The 21864-nt window shown below is 35.5% G+C and overlaps 1 protein-coding gene across 1 annotated transcript; it reads left to right on the top strand.

The window, feature by feature from the left end:
- Positions 1-244: 244 nt before the first annotated feature.
- On the top strand, positions 245-19741 carry LOC128992673 (TIMELESS-interacting protein-like). The gene is made up of 5 exons (XM_054416373.1): positions 245-510; positions 8657-8759; positions 9598-9799; positions 16461-16688; positions 19456-19741. Exons 1-5 carry the CDS (start codon positions 432-434, stop codon positions 19591-19593), a joined length of 750 nt encoding a protein of 249 aa, XP_054272348.1. The 5' UTR covers positions 245-431; the 3' UTR covers positions 19594-19741.
- The last annotated feature ends 2123 nt before the right edge of the window (positions 19742-21864 follow it).

Below are 21864 nucleotides of genomic sequence, written 5' to 3'. Positions count from 1 at the left end.
GCTATGGTACACACCCATGATATGTTATTAATTCTTTAACTTTAGGTTGGAAACACAGTCAAGCCTAGCTCTTCACACACTAGGACAAACTAAAAAAAAAGTAAGATTTGGAGGGAAATTATTGTGAAGAAGAAGAAGATTTAATAGTTAGTAGTTTTTATAATATTGTTTGATTGAAGGCGAAGGCAATGGTGTGTTGTGTTTTGTGTTTGTAACTTAAACTTAGTGTTGAATCTTGCTTGAATCAGAAGTAGGAATGTACTAACTCATCAATTTTGTGTTTGTAATGTTACTTCATGTTCTTTTTGAGTTTTTCACTTTCCACTCCATTCCATCTAGTACCTAACTTATATTCCGCCTCTTTCCATCCCTCCAAGGACATACTTTTGCTAATTTCTTTACGATAAATTTAAATTACATTTTGAAACGTCATGAGTGATGATGAAATTGGAAGGATTCACGACCCTAATGCAGAAGCAGGAATCTCAGGAGAGGAAGAATTCCCTCACGGTAAGTTCGAGTTGGAATCTTAGGCTTAATATGTTAGTAAGACCTACTTAGATGCATTTTGGAGATATGTCAAGCTTTACAGTACTACTGAACAACATGGCAAGCTATTTGATTATAGGCCTAGCCTATAGGCCTACAGGCCTATGTTTTTGTACCATATTCTGATAATTCGTGCCACAATGTTACCATAGTTTGACACTCATATCATCATGTTAAGTTACCACAATCTCTGTTTATGTTGGTAATATATAAAATCAGGTGATGTTTCTTCAAATTAAGGAGCTCATGGCTCCCATCATGACACTTTTCCAAACACAGCCTAAGTTAAATACAACCTAGGTTAGCCTAGTCAGGTTGCCTAGGTTAGAGTGTCTAGGCAGCCACCAGCCAGTGCAACTCCGAGGATCGTGGATCAGAACACCCCCACCACCGCACCATGTTGTACGCTTCCGAATCATACCGGCGCATCAGCATAGCCTAACTGTTCACGGAAAATTGTTATCTCTATCACTGTCGCTGACAAAACGTATCGTTTGTTTAGGTAAAATTTAATTACAAAAAATTAAACTGTCATAACTTTAAAATACTTGAAGTAATATTAGGTAATTAGTATAGAATAAATTATTTTAACATGGTGTTGTAATAAGTCTTGTATTTCAGAACAATGTTTTCATAATCACAATAGTAAAAATATCAGGAATAATAAATATTTAAATTAACATATGATTGTTGAGGAATGCAAATAAAAAATATATAACAGATTCTTCCGCACTGAGGAAGTGTTCAAGGCGTGTATCGTGTCGGTCGTTTGATCTGTCTTGATGTATGTCGTCGTGAAGGTGTTTGTCCATAATATACAGATGTGTCTGGTTGATGACTGGTTGATGCATGACTGGTGGACGAATAACTGGTAGTATTGAACGGAGGAAAAAATGTAAAGTCTGCATTTTCAATCTTTTCATTAAATGAAACTTTCTTTTTAGTAGAAGACGTTTCCCATTTCATTTTCCCTGACATACGGGTCTTCTGTGGATGACTGTGATCCTTTCCTGATATCTTCTTCGTGGAATCAATTTCTGGCACTTCGGTCCGCCTCAGTTGATTTATGTGTTTTTTTAACACATAACCGCTATCAAGTTGAATTGTATAATGGAGAGCTCCGAGCCGGGTCACAACTTTGCCAAATTTCCACTCTTCTCCCATGCGTACCAGTATCCTGTCCCCATCTTTGAAGGACCGAGGCACTGAATGGTGATCTTTGCGAATAGTCGATTTTAATATTGGTTTCAGAATGTCCAATTTTGTCCTTAACTTTCGGTGTAAGTACAATTCTGCAGGTGATTTTCCACATTGGAGAGGTGTAGCTCGGTAACGGAATAAGATATCCCTTATGTGTCGCACCAGAGAGGTATGTGAAGATTGGTCTTCGATATTTCTTTTTAAGGCCGATTTGATCGTTTGTACGTATCGTTCCGCCAACCCATTAGTCGCAGGATGCCCTGGTGCTGAGAACTTTTGAACTATACCTGTTTGGTTGCAAAATTCTTGAAATTCCTTACTAGTGAAAATAGATGCATTGTCAGAAACTATTGACGATGGATATCCATGCATTGAAAAGATGTCTTGGAGTAACTCAATCGTGATTGTAGTGGTCGGTGCAGAACGAATAATCCTAACCTCTGGCCATTTCGACTTAGCATCAACAAGGACAAGAAAATGATGTCCATGGAATGGACCCGCATAGTCAACGTGGACTCGTTCAAAGTTTTCATTGGGTGTGTCCCATACATGTGATATTTTGGCTGGTTGTTTTTGATTTTCAGAACATGGCACACAAGAGCGGACATTGTGTTCGATGTCTCTATCAATTCCAGGCCAGTAGCAGTATCTGCGTGCGAGCCTTTTCATTCTTACGATTCCAACATGGGTAGCATGTAGCTCTTTAAGAACTTTCAATCTGAGGGATTGTGGAATATAGACCCTGTCACCCCTGAAAATGACGCCTTGATTAAGAGAATACAACGGATCATTCTTACCATCTTTAAGTTGTTGAAGAATGTCATGCATCGTGGCATCTTTGAGAGTTTCTTGAGCGATAGAGCTGCTAGATATATCAACTGAAGATAATTGAAAAATTGACATTTGTTCTATCTGTTCCACTTCCTTATTGAGAGTTGTATCAATTCCTTTGTATTGTTCTGTGACGGATGATGATCTTGAAAAGTAGTCAACATTTACGTGATCAGAAGCCTTTCGATGTTTGATGGTGTAGTCAAAACCTCGAAGGAAAACAGCGTAGCGAAGAAGTCGACCTGCTGACATGGGTGGGACGTTCTTTGGATTAAAAATTCTGGTGAGTGGTTGATTATCTGTTATTAGATCAAATGTTCTCCCGTAAAGATATGGGAAAAATCTATTTACTGCAAAAACTATTGCAAGTGCTTCCCTGTCTAGTTGGCTATAGTGACTTTCAGCCTTTGTCAGTGAACGAGATGCGAACGCAATAGGGCGTTCAGTTCCATCGATGGTGTGAGACAGAACCCCAGCGACGCCAAATGGGCTAGCATCACAGGCTAGAGAGATTGGAAGACTGGGATCGTAAGGTACCAATACACGGTCAGAGGCAATCTCTTTCTTGATTTTGTTGAAAGCGTCTTCACAGTCCTTTGTCCAACAAAACTTTTGGTTTTTTATAAGTAGTTTACGGAGAGGGTAAGTGAGAGTAGAAGCTGAAGGAATGAACTTTGAATAATATGTTACCAGTCCCAAAAACTTCCGTACATCATCAACAGATTTTGGAGGTGCAGCATTGAGGATAGAGGTTACCTTTTCTGGAGACTTAGAAATTTTGTTATGCTCAACAACAAAGCCTAGGTATGTAATGCTTTTTTGAAAGAACAGACATTTCTTACGATTGATGTGGAGATTGTTTTCTTGGAGCCGGTGAAGACAAGAACAGAGATTGTTGTAACATTCCTGAAGAGTGGAACCGTAAATAATAATATCATCAAAGTAAGTACTTATTCCGGGTAAGTCACCCAACAACTGCTCAATGATTTGGTTGAATATGCTGGGGGCAGTCTTGATGCCAAAAGACAAGCGATTAACCTTGTACGTACCTTTGTGCGTTGAGATAGCTTGAATGTGTGCGCTTTCATCATCAACAGGAACATGAAGATATGCCTTGAATAAATCTAAGGTACAGAAGTAATTGGCATTTCTAAGCTTATGGAGGTTTTCATCTATTTTGGGTATTGGGTAGTGTGCATCATACAGTTGAGGATTCACTGTGGGTTTGTAATCGGCACATAGTCTTAATGAGCCATCAGGTTTGGGAACAACTACTAAAGGAGACCCCCAGTCGCTGAAATCTATCTTAGTAATGATATTATCCTTTTCTAATCGATCTAATTCTAGCCCTACTTGATCTCGAAGTGCAAAAGGTAGAGGCCTAGGTTTTAGGAAAACTGGGTTTGCTTGAGGCCTCAATCTAAGATTGGTACAAATATTTGGAATACAACCAATGGTAGGCTTAAGAATGGCTGAATAAGTAGATTCTAGTTTACGTATGAGCTCTTCAATATTGTCATTGACAGAATTGATACTATTGCCCCTCTGAGATATTTGATCGATATTACTTAGGTTGATTTGCAAGTGTCGTATCCATGTTCGACCCAAAAGAGGACTGTATCCGTCAGGAACAACAAATAACTGTTCGACGGTTGATGTCCCATTGCTATTCACTCGTACCGAGGCAATGCCCAGCGGAGAAAGTAGCTCCCCTGTGTATGAGCGAAATTTGACAGATGTTGGTGTTAGCGCGTCCATTGAAATGTTTAAACGGTGTAAGTCTCCTCTAGGAAGTAGAGTGTGTGCGCAACCTGAATCAACCTCGAACTTTTGGGGGCGGTCATTAATAAGAACTGTCGTTATAAACTTATCAGTGTCTGACAGGTGAATGTCATAAATGTTTCCAATTTGACCCACGCCATAAATATCATCATCGTCTGACTCAACGGACTGGTTATCATTATCTTGATTTAAGTGTTTGATTGATTTTGAGCCACTTTGTTTAGATAGTAGGGACTTGATACATACCTTCGAAATATGGCCCTTTTTGTTGCAGTCATTACAGCGGACTCGAGACCTGTGTAGCCTGCATTGAGGTGACAAGTGATTTTTCTTGCCACACCGAAGACAAACGCCATCCAAGCCAAGAGCAGTCAAGTTGACTTGTCCTTTGCACCGATAATCTCTTCGTTGAGTCGCAGAAGATATGGAGCTGCTGTTGGCTGACGAACGACTGTTGCTCTCACCTGAGGAATGATGGCTGAATCTAGCTGATGATCGATGCCTTTTCGAATGTCCTGCCATCTTGTTGACACTTACGTTGCTGTAAGACGGTTGTGACTGCTGTGAAAACTCGTCTATGGCGTTGGAATTCAGCTTTGAAGCTTCAATTGCTAAAGCTCGTGTTACAGCAGAGTCAAAAGTAAGATCCTTCTGTTGAAGAAGGTTCTCCCTTATGGAAGAATCCCTAATTCCTCGTATGAATTGTGCCCTGAGGAATAGGTCAGAAACAGAAGTGTTACAAGCAGAACAGGCCACATTACAAGTCGAAATTTGCTTTTTGAGGGACGTGACATAACTGGAAATTGACTCATCAAGGTTTTGTACCCGAGAAAAGAATTTGTGTTGTTCGACTATTTCATTTTGAGCGGGAAAGTGATTGGTCATTAAGGCAGTAAGCTCTTCATACTTCAGCTCGGTTACCTTCTTTGGCAACGATAAGGTAGATAACAAGTCGTAGCCAGAAGAGCCTAGACTGTTAATAAATATCTGGGCACAGAGATCTTTGTCTGAGAAAACGTTTTTCAACTTTAAGTAGTTTTCAAATCTCTCTTTATATTGAGAAAACGTTTCTTGAGTATTTTCAAACTGGTCAAAATTCGATATCAGTGTCAAATTCTTTGATGATTGTGACTGAGACATACCTTGAATAGCTGTGGTAAAGGTTTGTAGGAATATTTGAAACTGTTCCTGGTCCATTTTGCTTTTTTTTATCTCGTCGCCACTTTAAAATACTTGAAGTAATATTAGGTAATTAGTATAGAATAAATTATTTTAACATGGTGTTGTAATAAGTCTTGTATTTCAGAACAATGTTTTCATAATCACAATAGTAAAAATATCAGGAATAATAAATATTTAAATTAACATATGATTGTTGAGGTATGCAAATAAAAAATATATAACAATAACCTAACCAAACTTGCCGATAATGAAAGACTCGAATGAAGGTTTACTAATCAAAAAAATAGTTCTGTTCTAAAAATAAAATTATAAATGTCTCAAATTTAATTTTATAATTTTTTTATTATAAAATAAACTGTCAAACTTAACCCTCCAAGTGTCCATAGTAATGGTATTAATGTCCGCCCATTTATTGCGCAATTGCAGGGTTTTATTAAAATGTATCTTAGAAACTTAAAAAACAATGTAAGTTAAAGTATACTTTTTACAGTATATAGGCTATCATTTTGTTTGGGAAATTATGGGCTTCAATATAATATTTAAAACATTACAAACAAAATTTCCAACAATTTTTGTGGGGTTATCATTTCTAAAAAATTATAAAATAAAAGAAAAAAATGTATATGTTTTTTGCGCTCAATAAATTTTTATAATTTATAAGTCTACAAATATTTTAAAATAGCCACTTTGTTCTAAATTTTATAAGGATAAGGACAAAAATATAATAATATAAGGAATTAAATTTGCAAATAAATATGTTATGGGTGAAAAACAGATTTTGTACATTTAGCGTTAGCTAAGAATGCATAGCCTAACCATAGCTAGGAATCTGGCCGACAATGTACATCAATATCACTACCTACTTCTTCAGGATCATCAACCAGCCCTTCAAAATCACTTAAATCTTCTTATAATGCACCACTTATATCACTACTTTTTATTTTTAACACTAAAACAATGATTAACGTAATAAAACACATCAGTCATCGGTGCGAGGTTAACCAAGTTGAGACGCCACTATGTGCGTTTTGATTGACTAAGTTAAATTTTAACTATAAGTAAGTTCTGCTTTGCCTGTTTTAAAGACTTACAGTGAGTGTCAGTTACTGTTTTAGTAAACAAAATAACATGTGTCCGTAGGCTAGGAGTAAAATTAATGGGTAAAAATGTCTAAGTTACTTAGTGGAGATAGGCGGAGTTATGTGTTATGGTACTCTTCAAATAAGGCAACACCGTCAATATTCCTCAGTCTAGCATTGTGGTTATGGGGTTATAGAGCTTGATATGACAAAATAATTGGTTTTTAAAATGATTTAAAAACTTAGATGAGTCAGTCTGAGGATTGAAAGTTTTTATAGGCCTAAGTTACATGTAAATTAATTCTTTGGGTATGTCAGGGTGGTCGGTCGAGCATTAAGCTATACGAATTCTGGGCTATATTTACTTGTGTTTAATTATAACTTAACATGTAAGCACGCACGCTCCAATGGACAAATAAAACGGGTTTTAACTCTTAAACTTTATTGCTACCGTACTAATATCTATTTTCATTTCTCACATTGTTAGGTAAATTTTATGATCCTACCATGTCCTTTTATTAATTTGAAAATAATAGTTAGAACCCTTAAGTTAAATAGTTCATGATGAAATGTAATTAAATGGTGTTAAAAAGGGGGATGGATATTTTAGTTAAACAAGTTTTTATTACACACATGTAGACTAGGTCTATTATTTTTAATTTTACAAGAGTAATAGGTATTTGTAAAAAAACCAAGGAAGCATTAAATATGTTATGAATCAATACATTTCCCAGTTTATAAAAAATACTACCTATACAAAAGTAAAAAAAAAAATAAAAACTTTCTTTGGTAATTTAAGTTATATTTTCTTAAACATCTTCATCCTGTGGTTGGTTTAGAAGTCCTTTTGTCCCTGGCACATTTGTTTTTTTCAAGTTTTACACTTAAATTTGGTCTTGAACTCTTTTTGTGGTAGGCAGACGGTGCACTGCGCCTTTGTATTGGTAGGCTAGATCAGTGGATTCTATTCTATGGTTGGACATTTCCATCTAATTGGTTTACAGATACTAAGTTTTTTTGGCAAACTTTCAATACTATAAAATTATAAATAATAAAGTTATTAATACTATTATAGGCCTAATGATAATAAAACTAAGACACTACTACGCGCACAGGGTACACTAGACCCCCTAATGCCAAACCCAGGGTGGTGTTAACAGGTCAATGACTCGGTCAAGATTAACAACCCTGCGGCCAGATGATAGCATATAGCCTATGCTATTTTTAGGCAGCTACTGTTATGCTCACCAGGTTAGCCACCATAACTTTCTTGTAAAATTATGTAAACCCCTGCGTGCGCGTTTGAGGGTTAAAACTCTGAGAAAAACACTTCAAAACTCTATTTCAAAAATGATTGCAAGCTGAACTGAGAGATTTAGAATGACTATTAATGTTACTTACAACTGAACAATATGATAACTGCTAAAGTTAAGTACCGGTACCGTACCTAAAATGATGCAACATGTAAAAGCAACTCCGTTCAAACAGCGGTGGCACCTGACGGATTAGGAGACCCCATGGAAACCCTTGGGGCCTCCTAATCCCTCAGGTGCCACGGCTGTTTGAACGGAGTATAATTATCAACAGTTTGTGACACCTAAGCTGGCACTTGACCGATCGCTAAGCATCTAGTTCAAAAACATCATATGCCGTCATTCGGGTTGCATCAACTGTCCTCCCTCACAACCCTCCTGAAGGCGCTCAGTACGTGAAACGCAGGGAGTCAACCCAGTAGAGTCAGTAGAATGTGTTTGCAGTCCTGTCTTTTCCTTACTTCTACCCATCCCCCACCTAAACTGCCTAGGCGCTAGGCCAAGTGCCAGCTTATTTGTCACGAGCTGTAATAATATTGGACCTAGATTTCTTTTTTTGTCTAATTGCGTGATGAATTAACTACAGGTTGCTATCTAAATAAAGTCAACATTAAACTTAGATAGTGACAAGGGTTGGACACTTCCCCTACAAAAAGTAGTAAGATATAAATTTTTGTAATCAAATTAATATTTATTTTTTATTGTTACTTTTGTTACCAGACGAAGGGAGTGGGGCTGAGAATGCTGATAAGACGAAACAAAATGAAAAACCAAAAGTAGTAAGGAAGAAAAAGGGTCATCGACCTGTATTGAATGCTGAGAGGTAAGCCCAAACTGCAGACTGAAACTAATTCTTATATGGATGGGCTACACTTATATGTACAATAAAAAAATATTAATAAAATTAATAAAAAATACAGTTAACACGTAAGCTAAGCACTTAGAGAGTTAATCACCAAATAAATTCCAAACTAACATGAAAGTAATAAATATAAGTGTAGTGAATATTGGAGTTTAAGCGAGAATGCTGCAGTAGGTCTAGTGTTGCAGTACTGTTTATGACAGATTATCACATTAATTGCTTCAGTGGATTGCTATGTTTTGTCATTACTTTTTTTCATGGGAATAAATTATTATATTTTGATTAGATTGATTCCAATGCATTTTGGAATCGTTCACTTCGTTGTCAGCCAACTGCCTGTCTATTCAGTTAGTTTAACCAGTTATCCCATTTATAAAACATTTTAACTGCTGTCGAGATGCCAAATTAGGTATTAAATGGATATGTTTAAAAACCTTTATACCAAAACAAGCATTTGTTTATTTAGCATATTTAAAAACTGGCCAAAGGAAATAAATCATTATCCTAGTAATGTTTTAACATTTTAAAAGACAAATCTTTGTCGTTAAATTTTTAGCATAAAAAATAGTGTTTAGGTGAATTCCTAGTATAAGATGATTTTGGTCAGATGAATTGTAGCTTCAGATGTACCAAACATAGCTGTATTGAGGCAGATCTGCATCCTGCAGCTACCATTTCCTTGCCCATGGGACTCGTATTGAAAAAATGCTTCAGTGTCTGGACCAGTACGGTACATCAGTATTTAGCAGTTGGAATCAATTTTGAAATATTAAAAACTAATAGTTTCCTAATTTTCCAGACTTGTGGGTCCCCGTGGTCTGGCCCATATGGATAAACATTTCTTTACCATGAGACTGTATGGAAGGACCCGCACTGTCAAGCGAGACTACGACAAAGTTTTAAGAGGTCTGGAAATGTGGAGCCATCAACTTTACCCAGCTGGCAATTTTGATGACATCCTGAAGAAAATCGAGCACCTGGGTAACAATAGACGTGTCAAGGCAAGTATATAATATTAGTCTTTAATTTAGAGTACATTGTAGCCAATTTCATTTTTATTGTAGTAGATAATTCCTACAATAATAGTAAAAAAATGTGTCGTGATTAACCGATGAGTGGTCAAATCAATTTCCATATTGTAACCTTTCAAATACCTACTTAGTTTTTATTTACCATCATAAAGTTACAGTAGAAAATAAAGTTGATTAAAAGCCTTAGAAGACATAGTTTATTGTATTTTCTTAAAATAAACTCTCAAGTGTAAACTGTAAATCACAATAATGTTTTGATCAAAATAAAACTGTAATGAGGCCTTAAAACATTATTTTCGTAGGATTTACTCTAATGTTCAACCTATGCACAATGTGGGCTAATTATTGCACCAAATGTTAGTGTGTAAATGACTGCAACATTACGTCTGCCTCCTTTTGCACTTGCCGTTATTAGTAAGTTTATGTTAACTCTATCTGCCAACAACAGAATTTTTTCCTAACTTTCAATCAAAATTCAATAAGAACTACCATCCAAATTATTTTACACCACACTACAATGTTTAAACAAACTTCCCGTGCAAGGATTAATCCAGAAAACAGCTGTTTGCCGGCAGCTTAATGAAATGTGGTTCAAATGAGTTTTTACCGGATCCAGCTGATTACTTTAGGCAATTAGTGGTTATAAACAAAAACATAACCTCTCTTAGATGTTATGAGTAGTGATTGTTAGTCCTTTAGTCGGTGGGTATATATAAGGATTTTTTTTGTTAAGTTAGCTTAGAAAGGTATGGCGCAAAATATCGTACGTCACTCGTCCAAAATGTGTTTACCGGACTCGTATGGTAATCCCGCACTCGGCTTAGTTTTGCACGGGAACGATCACACTCGTCTGGTAAACACCTATTTTCAGGACTAGTAATACACTAATATTCAAAGTAGGAGTTAAGGAAAGGCCAATTGGCTGATTAGGATTATTATGTACAAGGATAGGGATCAGCTAGCTTACTTGGTAGATAGAGTCCAGATTAGCCTTGATTACACATAAAACAAATGACACAACACAGAAAAACCTAATTAATACTTCGTCCCAGTTAGGGACTTCATCAGAAGGGAGAAGAAAGAAAACTGGCAGTTACAGTTCAAATTCAAAAGTTCCACTAAAGTGTTGCCAACTGTTGTTTAAAATGAAATGAAAATTCCTGTTGTTGAGCGGAGCGAGCGAAGCTCTTTGGGATCAACTTCAATGCAACAAATAGAGAAACATCACTCAATAACGGCTGAACGCATTTCAGCCAAACTTAACAAAATTACTTAGACTAATAGTGAGATGGTTTTTAAACAAACAAATTTCAATTAGATAATGCTAATGCAATTTAAAACAAACTTAAAATTTCCAATTTTTAACATTAGGCTTATGGGACTAAAGTAGCCATATGACAGTTTTTTGTTTACAACAAAAATGTAAACAAGAGAATCATAAGGTATTTTTGAAATTTCTAGACTTTTCTTTTAAACGTTTTTAAATCATTCCTATGATCTTAATAAACAAGAAAATACCGTTAAAACATTTTTTAAGGCTCGGAATTCACTACAAATTGCGAAAATAGACGGAACTACTTTCTCAATGCGCGGAGCATATCGCAGTGACTACTTACTCTTGGGCACCTATTTGTGTTGCCAGCTGATTAGAAACAGTCAATGTTAGAAATAAGGATTTAATAAGCGATATATTGAACCGCATCGAATCGAAATCGATATTTAATCCGATAATACCTCACAGGTTATATTATGTTGAATTACATCGACGATACAGTAAGTTATTGCACTTATTAATAAAACGCAGATTGAACACTGATCTAATTTAGGTATGTGGGGAAGGTAGGTCGGGGTTTATGAGTATTCGTGACTACATTAAGTGTTTTGAAGTAAGGTTAGATTAGGAAGGTAAAGTGTAGGTTATTGGTAGGTGATCGGTTTATTTATGTGTTGCACCATATTATTTTTTTATTTTTTGGAATAGTTGGTTAAACGGGGAAACGATTTCAAAAATGCTTGCATATTATGGTCTTAACAAACCATCTACAGTATTCTAGCATTGACTTTATAAAAAGTCAATGATACTAGCAAATTACTACATACAGACCAAAAGAAAAGAACATTTGGATTTGGACCTTTGACCATAGCAAAACTAACATATAATTTATCCAGTCCAGTTACAGCCGTAATAATAAGTAAATAATTAATTACCTGGGCTTATAGAAGTACACTTTTAATCACGGTATGGATAATTGTCAAGGGCTGTCCAATGATTTTATTAAGGCCAGTATTAAAATGCCGTCTCTAAATCGTCCCAAGGTAGAAGACCTACATTCCAGTTACATTACAATCATATCCTCCATCAAGAATACTTTTCCAGCAAAGAAAGCTGAGTTTAACCGATTGCAATGGTTGAAATGAAGACCAATGTTTATGTTGCACAGTTGAATTTAAATGTCAATTTTCCCCTCTGATGTTATACTTTAATACTCGTTTTTTAAACAGTTACTGTTTTTTTATACTTAAATACTTTAACCGATTGTAAGGGTGAAAAATGAAGTCCGATGTTTTTGTTGTAGGCTACAGTTGAATTTGAATGTTAAATTTCCTTTGTCTTTTTTGTACTTGAATGCCCTTTTTGGATGTTAATATCAGATTCCAACTACAGTACTGTAATATTTTTCTGGTCAAAACTACCATAATGCACTTCTGGAACAAGATGTAGTTAAAACAAATTTAAATTATTATAATTTTTATCAATAAAACAAGCATTAGTTTATCTATTGACTTTTTTACATTTAGTTACTTATACAAATATAAAATCACGTTTGTTCCGCTCAACTGGCTTTCACCTCTCTGAAAGCAACCCTAGTTATGTACATCTATATACACATACACTCCTATTTAGACACATGGTAGGTTGATTATAAAAAAAATGTGAAGCTAGCTGAGGGAAGGGTTGGGTGAATTATCTGATGTTAAGGTTAGGAGGGTTTCTGGAATCAGTGATGTATTGGTAGGCTAGTTCCCACCTTCTGAGTAGGGAGCTGTTACATTGGTCTTTGGGGAGGGATTTGATGGCTTATGTGGTAAAACATGTATCAAAATCTAAGTTGTGGTTTGCTGCATGTATTGCAATGGGTTTGGATTTGTTTGTTTTAACATCCTTTTCCTAAGTGTTCGGGTGGTTAGGTCTATATATTGAGCTTGACAGAGTTTGCATTGTAGCTGGTAGATCAGGTTTTCACTATTGCATGTTATGTGGTCTTTTATTTTGTACTCTTTGTTGTAGGATGTGCTGGTGAAGGTTTCCGCAGGAATGTTGATGCCACAGGTCTTGCATTTAGTTTCATTGCATGGGTAGGAACCTGGGGGCAGTCTTGGAGGTGGTTCAACAGACGGGTCGGGTAACTTGGGATGGACTAGGGTGGTTTTTAGATTGGCAGGTTGTCTGTAGACTATGGTGGGGGGGTTTTGGAAGAGATCTTTGGTCTGGATGGAGCTTCGAAGCATGTTGTAGCCGGTTCTCAAAAGGTTATTGAGCCTGTTGAGACCTGGGTGGTAAGTAGTCACCAGGCTGACATCGTAGGTGGTTTTGGTTTTCTTTGGTGGATTGTCAGTAGCATTTTGGGCCGCTTTTATCTGCGAAGAGACTGTTTGTGTCGGGTATCCTCTATTTTAAAAAGCAGTTTGGAGTTGTTTGTTGTAAGTTATCAGATTCTTCTTGTCGGAGTTTATTCGTTTCCCTCTTTAGGCAAGACTGTAGGGTAGGGAGCGTTTGGTGTTGTTGGGATGGCAGTTGTCGTAGTGTACAACAAAGAGTAGCCTACAAAATAAAAGACCACATAACATGCAATAGTGAAAACCTGATCTCTTAGCTACAATGCAAACTCTGTCAAGCTCAATATATAGGCCTAACCACCCAAACTCTTAGGAAAAGGATGAATGGACATAGAGAGGATGTTAAATAAATAAAATAAATAAATAAATAAATACTTTATTGTCTTGACAATATAGATTGTATCGACAGTACAATTAGGTATGGTATTAAATAAAACTCTTTAAATTTTTATGCATTTTTTGTTGAAGTCTTCAATAGAGTAAATTGGATTTTCAGTAAGGATTTGTTTTAATTTTCTTTTGTATTCTTTTAATTTTAAGTTTTGAATAATAGTTGGTAATTTATTGAATAATTTTCTTCCGTTGTAATAAACATGTTTTTCATAAAATTTTGTTTGGTGGAAAGTAGAAGAAAATGTTTGTAATTTTCTCAAATCATAATTCTTCTCACATAATTCATCATTTTTCAAGAATTTCTCAAAATTGTTCTTTAAAAATAGTAATGTTTCATAAATATAAATTGAGTAAAAGGTCATAAATTGGTAATTTTTAAATAATTTTTTACAGGATTGGCGTGGTTTTAATTTGAAAATAATTCTTAATGCAGACTTTTGCAATTTAAATATTTGTTTGGTTTTTGATGAAGTTGAACCCCATATAGGTATTGCATATCTAATATTGGAAATAATTAGCGAATGATATACAGCGAGTAATGCGTCTTCACTACAGAACATAGACACTCTTCTTAGTATAAAAATAATTTGGGAAAGTTTTTTACATAAGTGTTCAATATGCGAGTTGAAATTTAAATTTTGGTCTATAATTAGTCCTAGGAATTTGATTGTTTTTACTTCATCTATATGTTGTTCATCAATTAAAATATTTAAGTTGAAATCTTTTTTAATTTTATCTCTGATTGAAAATTCCATAAATTTTGTTTTATTTACATTAATTTCTAAATGGTTTTCCATGATGCATTGTGCTAGTTCATTTGCTTCTTCATAACATTTAATTTCCAATTCTTCTCTATATTGGCTGGATGTCAATAAGGTCGTGTCATCAGCAAATAATATTACTTCAGATAATTTTCTTGAATATGTCACATCATTTATGTATATTATGAATAAAATTGGACCTAGTACAGAACCTTGTGGGACACCTGATTTTGTTTCAAGTTTTTCTGAACTATAATATTTTACATTATTGTTATTATCAATAAATGGAATTTGGACTGACTGTTGCCTGTTACTAAGGTAAGATTCAAACCATTGTAGTGCAATTCCTCTTATTCCTATATTGTTTAATTTTTCTAAAAGTTTTTTATGACATACCATATCGAAGGCTTTTTTTAAATCCAGAAATAGTGCCATCACATTATTATTTCCATGAAGATGAAAGGTAATGTATTTAATTACTTCAAATATAGCGTTTGTGGTTGATATTTTCTTTTGAAATCCAAATTGATTTTTTGATAATATTTTATTTTTTTCTAGAAATGATAAAAGTCTATTCAGAATTATTTTTTCAAATATTTTACTGAATGAAGAAAGGATAGATATTGGTCTGTAATTGCTGGTATTTTGAGAATCACCAGCTTTAAAAATTGGTATAACTTTGGCAATTTTTAACAAGTGTGGAAACTTACCACTAGTTATGGACTGATTTATTAAATACGTCACAGGAGTAGATAGTTCTGAAGAGCAAAATTTTAAAATTTTAGAAGAGATGTCATCAAAGCCATAAGAGGTAGAGGATTTCATATCGTTAATAGTTTTTATAACCTCTTCTTCATTTGTATTGCGTAAAAATATAGAATTATAATTGTATGTAGTTTCAAGAGATGATTTGTTAACATTGTTTACTTGTCCAATATTTATGAAAAATTTATTGAATTCTTCAGCAATCAAATCTGGATCAGTAAGCTTGTTTCCATTTGAATTTCTGATTTCATAATTGGTTTGTAATTTTGATTTGGTCTTTTTTCTATTTTCATTAACAGTTTTCCATAATTCTCTCATGGGGTTCTTGGAATTAACTACTTTGTTCTTGATGTCTGCCGATTTAATTTCTCTAATGGCATTTCTGTATTCTTTCTTTTTTTCTCGGTATGTTCTTCTCAAGGCATGGGTGGAATCTAAATTTTTTGTTATTGAATATAGTTTTTTAACATCATTTCTAAGTTCTTTTGTCTCAGGAGGTAATTTAATTTTATTCATTGAATGACATAGATTAATTTTCTTTAGAGGAAATGAATTTGTAAAATGATTTGATAAAATTGAGTTGAATGATTCTAAAACAATAAAACTAAAACAAACAAATACAAACCCATTGCAATACATGCAGCAAACCGCAACTTAGATTTTGATTTTGATACATGTTTTACCACAAAAGCCATCAAATCCCTCCTCAAAGGCCAATGTAACAGCTCCCTACTCAGAAGGTGGGAACTAGCCTACCAATACATCTCTGATTCCAGAAATATATAGGAGCTGAGTTAGAGGATACACCACTTTTTGCCAACCCGTCGCCATTATAAGTTTTTATTATTCTTTTATTAGTAATAAGTTTGACGCAATCTATTCCGACATTGTCGGTCACCGATGCAGTATTCTTTAGGCTCCTTCACTATGTGCCTGCTATTTTTAGCATCATTCAATCACTACACATTTACCAATTGAATTTTTACAATCCACCTATACTGTTATGGAGACAGTTAATAGAGGTTTTACTGTGTTTTTTTTTTTTTTTTTATATAATCTATTAATATTGTATATATCTGCCTGGATTTTTTCAGAACTACGTAAACCGGATAAAATTGGGGCTTGAAGACACTGATGAAGATTCAGGATTGGCCAGTGAAGATCCTCTCTCTTCTCCTCCTCAGGCATCACCAGACACTGATGATAATGCATCACCAAACACTGATGATAATGCATCACCAAACACTGATGATGCGCTTGATGCCATATTTTCATCCCAACCAATGCGACCCTCACCCCCAGCTGCATCATCATCAAGACAGGTAGGCCTATTGTGATAGATCTGAATTCTATGCTTTTCAAGACCCATGACAATTTTATTCCAGGTCTGAAAGTTAAAGCATTGGCTGTACACAGAATGTACTTGCCCATGTAATGTAAAAATTTGAAGAGAAAAAAACTTGGTGCTATCTGTTGAGATGGTCACTAACTAATAACAATATTCTGTGTTAAGTGATAAATCAATCAGCTGTTCGATATGATACTGCATTGGTTTTAATTAATATTCAACACTAGTTAGTTCGGCCGCTTAGAAAACGACCTGCGCGCTAATGCTAAACCAATGCTGGAGGAGGTCACTTTGTAAGCGGCCGAACTATAGTCATAGGTATTAGGTATTAGTATCAGCAGGTTCAAATGTTACTCTTAGACAGCATAGAGCCTCAGTATGGCAATCCTAATGTTCGCAAATTTAAAAACTGATTCATAATAATCAACATTCTAATGGATTTTGGGAATCCCTGTAAACACCCCATATGAGGTTGAGCCCATCTGACACATCTGTAATTCCTACATTTCCCTAATTCAGAATTGCCATTTTGAACATGATCTACTTATGATTATTCTTGTGGTGTAGTGTCTGTGGTAGTTATGATAAAAACAAAAGGTTTTATGTTTCCCTGATCACTCCTTTACACTTATCCACCGACCTGATGATGATCCTCTACCCGATCATGAATCTCTCTCTCTCTCTTCATGTGTAGTAACACTAACTAGCTGATTATTAATAATTGTGCTCTAACAAATATCCTATGTTCTTCAGCCACCTGTCCCACTTGGTGGCAGAAGTAAAATGTGAATTCGAAAAATGTGAAGTTTAATTTTGTTTTAAAATGTGGATAGTGCCATGGACAAAAGAATAAGCTAACTGCACCACTGCTGACGGACTACATATATGTATATAGGCTATATATGTTTTTTTTAGGGAGAGGAAGTAAATGCATTTACGCACACAGATGGCCACCCTGTAGTTTGAGACTCCTGAGAGGATAAGGCTACTCATTAAAAACTCCCACTTCTCTGTTGGACACAGACCAAGGATTGTTTGTCACATTTCATCAAGTCGGCCAACATATGATGACCTAAGCCCTAGGACTCCCACTGTTTCTGGCATTCTGGCAATCTGGGTCTTTTTATTACCCAGACCGCATCTCGATCAAGGTCTGGCGCGGACCTTGGTAATCTTGGTGCGGATAATACCCTGGACGAAAAATGTGACACACAGGTCCAATCGTCCTCACCCCTCACCCTCTGCCAAAAGGGATGACCGTGTCCACCTACAGCAATCCTACGTTGTATTGAGCCTTCAGACGGGGCATTTCCCAACACGGACAGCGGAAAAAGTATGTTCCGCGTTGTCGGGAGTGCCTGGGCAGTAAATACAATCGGGTGACAAAGCTTTGCCCATCCTGAATATACCGGAAAAATCCATAAAATCAACCTCGCCGTGCCGCCGATTTATCCAAGGTTGTACTTGCTGAATCAGTCTCCTGTTCCCAGCTCTCCTGCCAGAGCTGGTTGGTGCGGGTGCGCTCCTCACTTCTTGTCTGGTCCTCTCCACTCCGCTTGTCGGTCTATATTTACATCATACTAGCTGGCCCGACAGACGTCGTCCTGTCCTAATGTGGTTTTATATCAAATGCTCATTCATTTTCAAGATGAGCTCGTTCGCATCGCTCAATCCCCTCCAGGTTGAAGTGAGTGAGCTAATGTAAAACAAAAAAAATTAAAATCAAATTACTAAATAACGGTTGGATGGATTATAAATTTCCTTCCCATACACATAAAAACCTTCCCCTGGCACTAAGGAACACAACAAAAAAAAGAATCATCCAATTCGGTGCACTCGTTCATTGAATTAAATATGTCAGTCTAAATTTAATTCTTTTGTCTATGATAGTGAGTTCAAAGTTTTTAAGTATAGTTCCAAGGTGACCCAAGCTCAGTTCAGGCTATAGTTGATAGGTTGTCATGTACCACTAGGTGAAGTCTGGAGATTTTTTATTTTGTTGATGTATATTTATCAACATGCTAATTTTAGATTAGATTAAGTAGTTTATTGATTGTCATGATAACATTTAAAATTGTATAGGTTTTGGATGGCGTATTGTTTTGAATTGTGGAGACAGAAAATATTTGGTAATTTATAAATACAAGTTTTTGATTTTTGACATACAGTAAATCACAGCAAGTTACTTGGAAGATAGCATTCAGGTTGTACAGTATGTGAAAGACGGTTGTGTCGACCAAGTCGGTCTGGAATTCTCAACCCACTGCAGACATGTCTGACTGTTTGTGGACCCGGTCTGTTTTAACCACACACGGTCTGGCGGGGTCAGAGTCGGATGAGTGCGGGGGCTTAAAAGGTGGACAGTGCTAGTATGAGAGAGACTGTCTGTGCTATGTCATCTCATCACTGTAGTAACCATGGTTTGGCAGAGTGTATATCCTAACATTAGTAGGCCTACTCTTTCACTGTACCAGAAGGTTATGAGATGGTAATGAGCAGCTGAGGTTAAAAGAAAAAATATCATACGTTCAGGCTAGAATAGTAGGTTAGCTGTTTCCTATCTATCAGCGGTAATGCCGGTAATCCATGGATTTACAGCCTACTCGTGAGAGTCAAGTAAGTGTAAGTGTGTCAACGGAAACAAAGGTTATTGGTTCATAAACTAACATACAGTATATTTCTTTCATATAATAAAACGTTTTATAAGTTTAAATTGTTATTAACTACTTATATACTTACAGACCTTAACAGAACAGCAGCAAGAGAGGATGCTTCAAAATCGTAAGATTGCTGAAGAAAGAAAAGCAAAACGGCTGAAACAACTCCAAGAAATGAACGCATCTCAAAAGACTCAGACTTCTGATGAGTCAACTTCTTAAACGTACAGTTCCTAATCTTGTTAGGTATTTTTAGGGTTACTTTCGAATATTGATTTTTTTTACCAAGTGTGTCCTTATGTATGTATGGATTAGACATAGTTAATTTTGTTAATTAATTGACTTACCATTAAAAATACTTGTTTTTTTATTTCCTCATTTTTAATCTTCCTGTAAAACTATTTTTACTCCATCCAGGTGAAGGAAATCCACTGAACTAGCAATAATAGATTTAGTGAATGGATGTATTGGCGCAATGAAGGTGGTGAGTCAGTTCACTGCTACTTTGTTAACCTGACCAAACCTTTGATCGTGTCAATATACCTATTCTCTTTCTTAAAACCAATAATATTGCTATTAAAAACCTTGCACTCTATTGATTTAACAGACTATTAACAAACAGATAAGAAACAACATACATTAATTTACAAAAAGTTCCTTGTGAAATCTAGAGAAAACCAAGTCATCACCGTTTTTCCTCAAGGTTCAGAATTGGGACCTATTGTCTTCCTAATTTATATAAACTAGAGGTCGCCCAGTAATCAAAAACTCGACCAAAAATATCTGATGTACAGACTTCTCCATTTTCACCCCACGCTGTAAACAAAACATGTGATTGGAATTTCTTCCATTTGTTTTGCTTTTCCGTTTATATTTTGTTGTTATTTCGTACCCAGCATGGCAACCTATAAGGCCATGTTAATTTTTTTTTATTCATTTGTTGTTTTTATTTTAGTTTATAAAGGGGTTCTTCACACCTACAGGAAAATATCTTCTAACAGTATGCGTAGATTGGTAGATGAGCTGAGAAAAAAGGTTTTAAAGAAACATACTTGCCTATTAATATATAGATATCATAAATCATAGCCTTCTCTAATACAAGGCTACAGCTTGGTGTGTGGCAAGCACTGGCACCTGTTGCCATAGTGATATCAGTAACAAAAAATCTGTAAACAAACAATGTGCAGACTCTCCATTATAATATAGTGCAACAGCTGTTACTCACCACGGCCTGATATTGGAGGAGGCTGCATAAACGGAATAGTTTCTGATTCATAAATTTGCTGATGACACAATTATTTAGCAAACACAAAGAGCAAAATCTTGAATCCAACTCCACAGAAACAGTAAATTAACTTTTACAGTATCTCAAATAACAACTTAAATTCTCATCCTAACCAATACTAATTTAGTACTCATTATTCAAACCAGTCAGAAAAAACACCTCTTTTGAACTATACTTAGAAAATTAGAAATCCAATAGCTCTGCAACCACTGCTACAAAGTTCCACAAACTCCATAACTCTCAAATTTAGCCAGAACTTTGTCAGATGCCTTTTGAGTAATCAATAATGCAATCAACTTGGCGATCATCTGTAAAGCGTAAAGGCAGAGGATAACAAATTTACTAAAGCTATTATGGCAGAGGAAACAAAGACCTAAGCATGAGACTAGTTACTCTAGTTGTGCTTAAATCTGTACCGTTTTTCAAAAAAATGTGAGGGCTCAGAACTACTATATAGGCCAGGGCTTCTAAAATAATGCTCTTTATTTATATTAAGGATTTAGGGAAACACACCCACCACTTAACAATTGCTTTAACCTTTTAATATGATTGTCAAGTGTGTTCCAAGTACGGGAGTGTCATACTTTAACACAGCTACAGACGGTATGTAATCTGGTACTGGGTTCTCCTGTTTACCCAAAGCCAGGTGTTGGGAAAGCTACTTTAAAATGTAGGTAGCTACAACTACAGCTATATTTCCAAAAAAAGTAGCTAGCTACAATTTTTGCTACCTTTCCAAAAATATGGTATGTTACTTTCATCCCACGCAAACTAGCTAATTGTACAATTAATTGATCATTGCAATTGTGTAAATTGTGGTACCCCTAATTATTCCCATCTCCTCAAACATTTTAAAACACAGGCCAAACCGGTTAGGCCTAATACATTTATGTTTTACTGGTTTTACTCTAAGAAAGTATTCAGTAATGACATCCAAATTCCAAATAGAAATTTAAAAGTATATAGGCTTGTGATGAATCACAATCAACAGCTAAAGCAGAGGTTGATGGGCCAGCATTCTCATCATTTAAAGGTTTTGTGTATGTTTCCATAAAACAATAAGGAAAAAATTAACTATCGATTTTCTTCAAACATTTAATTGCTTCTTTAACTCATCACGGTTGAATGGCAAAAAATACTGTCCTTTTATAGAGTTTGGTTTTTATTTGATTTTGATATTAAAATACTCCAGTAGACGCCAAAGACAA

The sequence above is a fragment of the Macrosteles quadrilineatus genome, unplaced genomic scaffold (genome assembly GCF_028750875.1).
Source record: "Macrosteles quadrilineatus isolate MER2022 unplaced genomic scaffold, UCM_ALF_1.0 Scaffold_4__1_contigs__length_99947679, whole genome shotgun sequence".
Classification (NCBI taxonomy): Eukaryota; Metazoa; Arthropoda; class Insecta; order Hemiptera; family Cicadellidae; genus Macrosteles; species Macrosteles quadrilineatus.
This window is presented reverse-complemented; position numbering and strand designations above follow the sequence as displayed.